Source organism: Brienomyrus brachyistius, chromosome 21 (genome assembly GCF_023856365.1).
Source record: "Brienomyrus brachyistius isolate T26 chromosome 21, BBRACH_0.4, whole genome shotgun sequence".
In the NCBI taxonomy this organism is placed as follows: Eukaryota; Metazoa; Chordata; class Actinopteri; order Osteoglossiformes; family Mormyridae; genus Brienomyrus; species Brienomyrus brachyistius.
This window is the reverse complement of record NC_064553.1, coordinates 6,697,159-6,708,188: the sequence shown is the minus strand read 5'-3', so window position 1 is coordinate 6,708,188 and position 11,030 is coordinate 6,697,159. Positions and strand designations below refer to the sequence as shown.

General features: G+C 43.1%; 1 protein-coding gene across 1 annotated transcript; it reads right to left on the bottom strand.

The window, feature by feature from the left end:
- Positions 1-18: 18 nt before the first annotated feature.
- Positions 19-5,184, bottom strand: prg4a (proteoglycan 4a). Its single transcript, XM_048989995.1, has 14 exons — positions 5,159-5,184; positions 4,977-5,072; positions 4,692-4,808; positions 3,816-3,935; positions 3,357-3,446; positions 3,042-3,110; positions 2,772-2,915; positions 2,304-2,567; positions 2,081-2,149; positions 1,726-1,862; positions 1,284-1,440; positions 1,097-1,198; positions 308-436; positions 19-148 (listed from the first exon to the last, which is right to left on the bottom strand). Exons 2-14 carry the CDS (start codon positions 5,050-5,052, stop codon positions 45-47), a joined length of 1,578 nt encoding a protein of 525 aa, XP_048845952.1. The 5' UTR covers positions 5,053-5,072; positions 5,159-5,184; the 3' UTR covers positions 19-44.
- Between the last annotated feature and the right edge of the window lie 5,846 nt (positions 5,185-11,030).

The following is an 11,030-nucleotide window of genomic DNA, read 5'->3' as shown; positions in this document are numbered from 1 at the left end:
TGCAGCTGTTTATTCCTTCCCGTTAGGTCGTTCTTCAGCGCCACCTACAGGCATCTCAGCCAGTGGCGTTCCGTGTTCTTGGCGCCGCGGGGCAGGGCAGAGACCGGTGCCAGCCGATCTCCGACGACTTTAACGTTGTGGTACTTGTCTGGAAAGCATGTGCGTTTCATGGGTTAAAATGTGAGTTCCTGGCATGATGATGACATGTACAAAGCACAGAGTCCCCCAGTGCTGATAGACCAATCAGATCTCTTTGAATCCAATGCCAATATCAGTAGTACGATACCTTTTGCTTGTGGTTTCTTACCATTAGAGAAGATATAGTAGTCGTATCCCTCAGATTTGCGTGGATTAGGTGTGGACACAGCGGAGGTCACGGTAGACGGGAATCCTTTCCATGTTAGTTTTATGTTGATCTCGTTACCCAGGCCGATCTCTGCTGACAGGAAGCGGTACCCTTCTATTGACGGTGCTTATTAACGTGCAGCCCTGTTGCTTATTTTTATGGTAATGGCAGCACAGACACCCACAGGGTTACGGTGGTCCGTGTTACGATATTTCAACTTTGCGATGGATAAATATTGTTTCGTTTTCAGTACATTATTTAATGAATTGCGTCAGATATTCAACACTTTATAAATCCAGGCTTTATGTTAATGATTTTGCCCAGCTGTCAGGTATTGTAAATGTTCTAAGCGTGTTTAAGGCTGGCTAGGCTACGGTGTTTGTTAGGTTGGGTGGACTGTATTGTAATGCACTTGTGCCTTATGATAGCTTTGTCAGAACGTAACCTCATCGTATCTGGAGCAGAGGCTGTAATTTGGTTGTTCCCTGTCAGTACTGGCCTCTCATCAGTTGTGTTTATTCCTAGTCAGTCCTTTGAGTGCTTTTAATTATGTGTTTTAATGTGGCAGGGCATTCTGCCAAAGAAACAGCGGAGGCTTTTTAACACCCTTAGACACATTTTACAGAAGTAATTGTGCTCTAGCATCCTGCTCCAGGATGTGCGACACTGGCTTGGAACTGGCTGCCTTTCCCTTGTGTGTGGTCCCCCCCCTGCCTTTCCCCAGGCACCCACACGTATCCCACGGCGTACCTGCTTCTCCTGCAGGGGACTTTTCGCCGCTGTAGACGGGGAACTTCTTTCCACAGGTAGGCACGGCCCCAGCTTCGTAGGAGTATCTCTGTACGAGGCCCTCTACAGGAAACCACAAGTCGTGCATTGGACGAGTAGTTCCCACAGATAGCCTGATGTGAAGTATAGGCAAACTGAAAGATGTTACCTTTTTTGAAGAAATATATAGACTCTGGCCTCCTCCTGGTGGCAGGCACAGACAGAGCTGCCGTAATCTTCCCAGACAGGCCATTAAATTCAACAGAAAGGGTCTTGGGGTAACCTGGATCCATTACACCATTTTCAAACCTCCAGTAGTTGTTCCCCTGTGGTATACAGCCAAAATGGAAATGCATGTTTGTAATATCCGGTCTGCTAAAATAATAGTCCAGATTTGGCATACAACCAACTCCGTAAATTCTACTAGCTGCTATAGGGCAAGCTTTACTGCTGAGAGGACTTTGTGTAACTTGCGGTACTCTGCTAACAGGATAATACAAGTGTCTAAGAACATGCTGTGTTTGTTGCACAGTTTGTTGCACTATTTTTATAAATTCTCTTGTGAGCAATAAATGATCTTTTCTCACGTTAGGGTAGATTATACCCTGTACCTTGATGATATAGGTCTGGCCTTGGCAATTGGAGCGGGTGAAGACTGCATCAATGGGCGAGGGGACACCCCACACTTCTGTGATCCTGCGAGCAGGGCTGGGTGTAAAGTTAACATCTAGAGTCCAGAAGAAGTGACCTGTAGGTGAAGGAGATGGTGAAAGGTAGAAGAACCACCCAACAAAAAGTAGAGCAAGGTTAATGTTGCAGGACTGTTGTGTACCGTAAAAATAATAAAAATGGCTGTATTGTATTGAGTGCTTTAAAACCAATGAAATGATGCTGAATGAATCATGAAATCTGTGGTTTGTCCCTCACTTTTTGGTGAGGAGGGAATTTGTAAAGGGGCATGTGTACCTCGGAAGACGACCATTGTTCCGTTGAGTAGAACCGTCACTCCGTTAATGAGCTGGCCATTGCAGAGGTCTGTCTCATTGCCGTCATCTATGCCGAGTTGGACAAGAGTATGAAAACAGTCAACAGACTAGGAAATGAAGATACCCGAAAAACCTCAAAAATCAAGCTGCTGTTAGTTGTCAAGAAGATCAGTAGTTTCAAGCTTTGCTTGAAATGCTCTTACTTGTAAGAGAGCCGTCAGGGTTACTGGACGCAAGGGCTTCAGCGACATCTGCTAGCGTGCTGGGTCGCTCGGGGCCTTCAGCTGTTTTGGAGGCGGAGACTCTGACTTCCAGAGAGACGGTGGCGACAGGCTTCCCTGAGGTGGAGTCGGGGCCAAAGGGGTTGGCTGGGCTGGATGGAGCCACCTGATGCTCTGTCTCTCCGACGATCACAGCAATTGGCTGAAGACCAGCTGGCAATGTTGCTGAAGCAGCAGGTCCTAGTTCTGTGGTGGAGACTCCTAGCATTAATTCTAACGAAAGAGCAGTCAATACACTTAATTGTTAAGGACTGGACAAGGATACTCAACTGTATACAAATATTTAAAGTAATATTCTGGAACATGACGGGTAACTTGTTTGTTTTTAACTGCTTAGCCTGAGCTGTTTGGCTGTCTGTTAAATGTTTTGCCTGCCGTATGATGTGTCACCTGGTACTGCTGGATCCATACCATGAATGGCTCCATCATGTGAAGGCAACACTTCCTGTACCACAACCCGTATGGGCTCGTACCCGTCTGTATTCTTTGGGCCCAGGGGAGCCACAAGAACCTTGATGGGTGGGACTGGTGTTTCTGCGGTTGAATCACACACCGTTCGTAATGTCAGCTTTGGCTGAGGGATTTGTTTGAGGGCAGCAATCGAAGTCAAGAAGGGCAGTAGCATAACCTACGGACCCCCACTGAGGAGCTCAGACCCACCCACAACTGTTTCTTCTGGTTGCTGGACAGGAGCAGCGAGGGAGTTTGGAAACTCATTATCAAACTGCTCTGAAAATACAAAAAATTAATCATATGAGCTTTCCGATTGATGTGTTTCTACAAAAAAAGATAGCGCTTCTGCATTAACTAAGGTTGCTAGTCATTGTCCTTCTTCTTAGAAGGTCAGCTATCCTCCAAATTTGACATGCTCTGTCACGTGACTTCTAAGTTTTCAAATCCAATTATTTATACAGCAGTCTTGGTTTTCATTCTGTTTATTGTCTATAGGCTTCACGAACTGCAGAGTGAACTAACCTGCGGTCATTTCCTCACTCTCACTGGTAGGTGTTAGAGGTGCCTCAAGTTTGAGGTCTGGCTTCTTCATTGGTGTGTTCTTTGGAGATTCTTTAGAGAGGGTATTCAATAAGGTAAGATCTCTGGCTCTCAGACCCAACAATGATGGATCATGAACACATCATGACGGAAATATGTGTCGTGGTTGCAGATAATACATTTTTAATGTTTTGTTGCACTGGCACGCCTGATTTTGGTTTGGAACTTGGACACATGACCAAGACCATACAATGTCAAAGGAATGAATGAGCCGACGACATGGCCTCGATTTTACTGTCATCTTTGTATGAATTAGCTATCAGTTTCATAAGGGGATTTGTTCCACTGGTTGCTTTGGCTGTAACGAAATAGACAAATTTTTTGCCTGAAAGTGTTCAAAGATTCCTACAAGCCACCTGAACAGATGGCTGGCGTGCTTACCCGCATTGCATTGAGTCTGGAAGTCAGGGCAGCACTGGTTGTAGAGGACACAGTTGGGATCACAGTCACACTGTTGACCGCGCTTGAAGGGCTCACCGCATCGTCCTACACAAGAGCCACCTGCGGAGATGACACATCCCATCACGAGCACATCGATGTTTCCCATGTGGGCACATCATAGCTTTAACCTCATAGCATCAACAAATCGGTAACCCTTTACTGGGGGGGGGGCACAAATACTTAGCAGTAAGTCGGTTACTACTTGAGTTCAAATCATAAAATATTATAGTAGCTACTTGATATAAAAGATGCTTCATGAGTCAATGCTGAACACGAGATCAGAACTTGTTACTTCTGAAATATTATCTTCAGTAGTTCACAAACAATTAGCAGGAATATCAACAAATATAGTAATTGCTTGAGATTATAGATCTTACGATTGATTAATGATGAAAAAACATGAAATTAGTATTTAATTAAGGCGTAGTTTGTGGTTAATTAATACATAAGTAATAGCAGAATGCTACATTATTTGTGGTCCCTCAAGTAGTTACCAATTTGCGCAAAAAGAAAACTACTGAAGGAGGAAGTAATGAATTACAAAAGTGAAATCCTGATCACGTTTGTTCATCATTAATCATGATACACGTTTTATCTCAATTAGCTACTATATTTCTTAATGATTTGTTTATGATTTGTACTTCAGTAATACCTGAGTTACTACTGAGTGTTTATGCCCCCTCAAGTAAAATGTTGCCAATAAATTTTACTCCTATGTCAGTTATGCTAGGAGACCCATAGAATACATTCCTGCGTTATTTGGTCTTAAGCGAAAGAGTTTGCTATGGTTTGGATGGAAATGAAGAGATTCCCTACTAGTGGTGCATGTAGACTCAAAATCTTCACAGCACTCATTATGGAAGAGACATCTGTAGTCACAATGGCAGACCTGGCCCCGTGAGAACGGCTCTCCACAGCGACCTCTGCAAGTTGCTGGTGGGAAAAAAATACAGGTTGAAGTACACAACAATTTTTAAATTAATCCAAAGAAGAGTTAAAAACGATCTCTGCCCAAATAGTCGTTTGATACCATTTGACGTCCTGCAACACATTGTTATAGCTTCGAAAACACTGATATCCAGCTGTTCCTAAGCATGTTACCTTGAGCAGCACAGAATGGAAGAAGAAGACAGGCAAACGCCGCCAACAATCCAGCAAGTACAGATGGAGAAGTCATGGTGAGTCTTTAGCTGAAGGCTGAAACACACCCGATGATCAATTCTTATGCTAGAGTAAGACATCATATTATAACAGTCTACAGTACTAATGAAACAGAGGTTTACCTTAATAATCAGAGATCTCCTGAGACTTCGCCCAAGCCTGTCTGCTTCTTTCTTGGCTTTTATGCTGTGTGAAAAGGGCTGGGTTTGGCGTAACTATGTAGGTTGCCTAATTAGCGGAGTCCAATTAAACTACAAACGACGCATCGCCTGGAAGGGGCAGAATCCTATGCTAGATGTTTCAGACTGCCTGAGCATTCAGGGCTGGAAGATCTTCAGCACTGGTTGACGTGACCTTTTTAAAGATCTGACACAAAGCGCTCCATTGTCACATCTACAAAATTACATTTTCATTTCAGTGGGACTCTTTCAGCTAATAGATTTATTGTTGTTGCAGGCAAAGAAAAAATATCATAACCTCACAAAATTATGTTTGACTTTTTCCGAAATGATTCACAGGTCAGTCAGACCACAAACCAGATGCAGGACCTCTTTAACTCTTTTAAATAATTTTAAACCAACATCTCAAATTTTTATTGGCATTACACAACAAAGCAGCCGAACAGCTGAGCCGTGTTGGTGTACTAGTACCTTGTAACATTAGACGAATTTCTGGTGGTTACATACACAGTAACCTTCTCTTGCGGTCTTTGCATTGCTGTAAGATAAGTCTTATTGTTTTATGAGACAATTTAAGCCCGGACAGTTATGTCAGTGACAACAGGCAAGTGTACTTTCAGCAGACATATTGTGGTAATTGTTCTTCTGTTATTTCAATTAAAAAAATCTGTATAGTGCCTTTCACAGCAGAGTCAAAAATGGGGAAAGAAATGAGTCAGATGACAGCAAAGGAGAGGAAACAAACACTCTGGGGGTCAAAGGTCATCTGGCTACCCTTGGGCATATGTGAGTTAACTACAGTAGTTAGACAGCAGTAAGGGTGTAAAACCGGGTTGTACACTGGGGGGGGTTTGAGGTATCCATCCATCTCCCCATAATTTATGCCCAAGGGCAAAGTAGCAAAGTGGTTTGGGGGCTAAATGTGTAAATGACAGCATTCAAATTTAAGCCACTGCTCTTGTGCCCTGATAGTAAACAGCCAGTTGACTGAGTGGGTAAGTTGTTAAAGCAGAGGCATCTGCAAAGAAAATTAATAATGCGTGGGGTTTTCGTGGTGTTTTTTTCTTCCTGCCACTACAAAGCAGAGCTTTTATTGTTTTATAGTATTTTGTAAATCCTTCTTATTGGACATCCTGCACGAACCTCAAGGGGGATGAAGGTGGAAGTAATAAACACAGACAAACTTTGCCAAAAAGCGTGTAACGACCTCACGTCTGACACAAGCCATAACTACTTTCTTCCTTCATAGTTAATCAAAACCAACATCAATGTCAACTGTGTAACGGGCTAAAGGAAAAAAATGCAGTTGTATACCAACTATACAGAGTTTCCTTCCCATATCCTGTTTGACGATAATTAAAACAGGACAAAATTGATTTTTTTGCGCTGTTCATTTTGTTATTTCATTAATTGAAAACCGGGTTGCTGTGAGTTATCTGGTGCCCTGATCTTGCAAGTCCATCCATCCATCCATCCATCCATTCATTTTCCAAACCACTTACCCTACTGGGTCGTGAGGGGTCCGGAGCCTATCCCGGAAGCAATGGGCATGAGGCAGGGAACCCAGGATGGGGGGCCAGCCCATCGCAGAGCACACTCACACACCATTCAGTCACACACAAATTGCACACCTATGGGCAATTTAGCAACTCCTATTAGCCTCAGCATGTCTTTGGACTGTAGGGGGAAACCGGAGTACCTGGAGGAAACCCCACAACGACATGGGGAGAACATGCAAACTCCACACACATGTGACCCAGGCGGAGACTCGAACCCGGGTCCCAGAAGTGTGAGGCAACAGTGCTAACCACTGCACCACCATGCCGCTCCTCTTGCAAGTCAACAGCTTCAATTAGAGTTTTACAAAAAGGAGATCAATCCGTTTTCTGAAAAATATAAAAGGCAAAAATATGCTCATTTAAATTGCCTGAATCTTGGCCAAGGCTTTTGCTGTCTACGTTACACAAGCTTACTGCATAAGGGGCTCTTATGTCTTTGCGGAAATCATTTCTTTTTCATTTTGATGATGAGAGAAAAGAATGAATAGAATAATATTACCACAGTCGATCATTTTTTAATTTAACTAATTTAGCTACATGGCCATCTGGTCTGGTAAGTTTTTCAACATAAATAAAATGCATTGTTTACGAGCTGTTATAAAATATATATGTCCTAAAAAGGTGTTTATTCTTTAGTAATGGTGGGCATCTTTTGGACTATTGGTATAAAAAAAGCAGGCTATCAATTAAAAAAATCCAAATACTAAACTAAACAAAGCCTAAAACAGAAGGTCTTGTGTTATATTTCCTCTGGCTGATTTGATGTGTATCACAGCAGTCAAAGTATGTTAGACATTTTCCTGCCTTTAGATAATGTTAGAGATCGTTATGCTCAGTGAATGTTCTTATTCAAAAGTTCTAAAACATGCAGTCTAGACCGGCCTGTGTTGTTATGCAGAGAATTGGCTGAATCTGTTTCATTTCATTAATTAACGCTGTTGCTTTGGTTGCCCCTGCTGTTTTTCCTGTCAGTCGCTTTTATCAACTGTCTGAGTAGAACTTTAAAGCTTGGCCACAAAGACACTGACGTCTTATTTATTTATTCAAAGCTGTAATGAAGTTACATAACACTCAGTTTAACTGAGATTTCTATCAGACGTAAGATGCTGATGAAATTCTTGTGTTTCATAGTAACTTGTCTGTCACATTGGTCAATTATGATTTGTTTATTGCTTCTATAAAGCAGCTGTAGTTTTTGTGTGGGCTTAGGGGTTATTGCTGTAAATTATATGCAGGCTAGGTGGTTACTTAGCTCGGGCAGTTGGCACATTCATTGTTATCCACTAGTCTCCCTCTATCTCCATGCCACTTGGTTCGAAAAATGCAGCATAGTTCCGGGGTTCGTGCTTCGCTAATCGGAGGAGCGAATGTTTACGCTGCTGCACACCGAATGAGTCAATGCCTTTTATGAGAAAGCTTGCCAATGAAAGCCTTTTATTGATGGAAACATGGGCTGAACAGTGGCATTAGACTGAACTGCCTGAACGGAAGCTGTCCTCTAATGAGTCTATTTCTCCAATGTATATGTTGCCACTCGGGGGCGTAATGCCTAGGAAAGGAAGAAGACGACCAATAAAAAAAGTGGATGTTCTCGTCAGAACAGACTATTGTTAATTGTTGCCATGGAAACCGGAACCTGATGGTTCTTCAGAGCAGAATTCCAGCATCCCCAGCTCAGTGTAGCCTCACAGATGTAGACAGCGCCTCTTGGGCAAACTGATTTTCAGGGAGGTGTGTGAGGGACGGCCGGGAGATTTCTGGGACATTGCGTATCATTCACCAGGGGTCAGGGACCTGGGTCACACTTTACTGGGGGAGATATGAATAATGTAGTAGTACATGCTTACGCAATGCATTAATTAACTAAGCAACTACGTATTTGTTAAGTACTGATCCCATGCTTGTTCATCACTAATCAATCTATTCCATTCAGGCACTATATTAGTTAGCAGTTAACTAATTAGTTAATAATAGTGTAAACTTCATTTGGGACAAAAATTACTTAACCGCAATAAACTACAAATTACATGGTCATTTCAGGCCAGGATGTTTTTTTTTATTTTCTAATATTTTCTAAGTCATTCACTAGGTTATAAAAAACAATTTTGCACTAGCCTTTATTTTTCTTATTGTGAATTTTTGTTGTAGTAATGAATAGAAAAAACTGCTTCAGAGCAGACGGTCCCTTGCCCGATAAGGACAGACCTCGTCCAGACATTTCCTCCTCTGTGTGGTTGGTTGTTTCAGCTTTCCAGCTGGAATGTTGGTGCGGAACTGTGGACCAGGAACCCAGAATCTCACATGTGTTGATAGCTTGTCCTTTTTCTTTCTGTTTCAAAACCAAAAACTAACTAAAAATGCTTATTCAAACCACCTGCATCAAGAGATAAGAGTACCATTACTGAATTCAATGGACGACTGTAAAATGAGTCAGATTTTGTGACAGAGGGGATAAACCCAAAATATCCATTTCCCACCATTTTCCAGTTCATACACCCTTAGTAAATGTGAAACAGAAACTTGTATTTTCACAGGAATGGATCTTGGACGTGCAGTTTAAGATGCAGATATAGTGAAAGTGATTAATTGTGGTTGCCGACACACCACAGCACAACAACAAAATGCATCCTCTGCATTTAACCCATATGTGACATAGCAGGGAGCCACTTATTCAGCACCCAGGGAGCAGCGCTTGGGGGGTGGTTCCTTGCACAGGCTACTTCAGTAGTTCTTGCGGGTGAGGGATTTGAATCAACAACCCTTCCATTACAAGTAGGCTTCCATAACCACTATCCCAGGGTGACGGCATGGACGTCGTACTGCTTAATCCATGATCAGAGATCACAACATCTTCACAGCAGATAAAGGTGACACCACAGTCCTGGGAGTGTGAGCAGCACTAGCGTAGGAAGAACAATAATAATATTAATAATGTGTTTGTTTGTGACAGATGCATACTGGTAATGACACATGCTTGGGTTACATGCAGGAGCCCTGGAGCTCTGGGTGCCGGGTGTGGACTGCTGACCCTCTGGTCATGGGCACGGGGGCTTGGCCCGTACGACCACCCCCCCCGTAATGAGGCACGTCTGCCTCTTTTTCTGCCTTGTGTCAGGTGGCAGGTGTTAACTTTTCTCAAGCCGGCGAGACCTCAAGAAGGACAGCTTTGACAGCAGGAACTGACACCTCACCATGTGAATGCCAGTGGCAACCCTTTTTGGGAATGCGGCAAATATGAGGCATGCTGTGTGTGTGTTACTGGTGCTTTGGACTGAGAGGGAATGGCTTGCATGTAGGAGAAGGTCTGTGTGAACGTTTTGCTGTGCTGTTCCTACAGTTGGGGTGAAATTATCCAGCCATAGTTGCTCGCCCTGTGCAGGGTTAAGGGAGCAGGTTGGACTTGTCAGTCCCATGCTGTTAAATATATCATGTAATGGAAATATTTGTGTTAGTGTTTTTCTCTTCTCATACACTGAGCACATGGATGATGTGGGGCCACTAGAGGGGTCGGCGGTCTCTGCCCTGCTCTTGGCTGGAAGTGATAAACGGATGCCTTGTCACGGAGAACAATTGAAGGAATTCGCATTTGGCCGCTGCGAGCCAACTTTATCCCGACCGATCCTCCGTACCCAGGTCAGTATTATTGTCCTTAAAGTCCGCATGGAGTTTGCATGTTCTCCCTGTGATATCGCATCTGAAACCATGTGGTTGTCCTTATTAACTTTGTATGATAGATGTGTGAGTAACTGGCCTCTCGCTCAGGGCAGAGGAGGGAAGTTCAGGTCCAGGAAGTAAAAATCCAGACCAAGATGTTATTTCAACCAACCAGTAGAATGCATGAATGAAACAAAATCTTGTTCTGGACATTTACTTCCTGGACTTGAAAGTCTACCTCTATACCCGGGTATACCTGTGCCCTTTGCATGCAGGAATAGACTACAAACCCTTTTCTGGATCCCAAACTGGTAAAGTGGTTAAGATATGGATTGATATCCTGTTTAACCATGTTTTTAAGTGCATACAGTCATCAAATTGCATCCAATCATTACAGCTGAGAAGGAAATAGGATGTTATCCGACACCTCTCAGCCACACCACCGTTCTTCCCGTAAGATTTAAATGTAGACCGTTCTGGTACAGGATAGGATTGTATTTTAAAGGAAAGGCAAGTTCATTAACTCAGACAGTAAACTTCCTCTTCCGTTACACCTCACTTGCATTCTTCCAGGAACATCAGCGCGTCTTCAACCAAGTTTT

Bases quoted from the DNA above. Each gene is read 5' to 3' on its own strand.
- prg4a (XM_048989995.1), bottom strand. From the start codon at position 5,052: ATGACTTCTCCATCTGTACTTGCTGGATTGTTGGCGGCGTTTGCCTGT. The intron at 4,809-4,976 runs GTAACATGCTTA...TTTTCCCACCAG, and splicing joins TCCATTCTGTGCTGCTCAAG to CAACTTGCAGAGGTCGCTGT. The intron at 437-1,096 runs GTACGCCGTGGG...TCCTGTCAGCAG, and splicing joins GTCCCCTGCAGGAGAAGCAG to AGATCGGCCTGGGTAACGAG.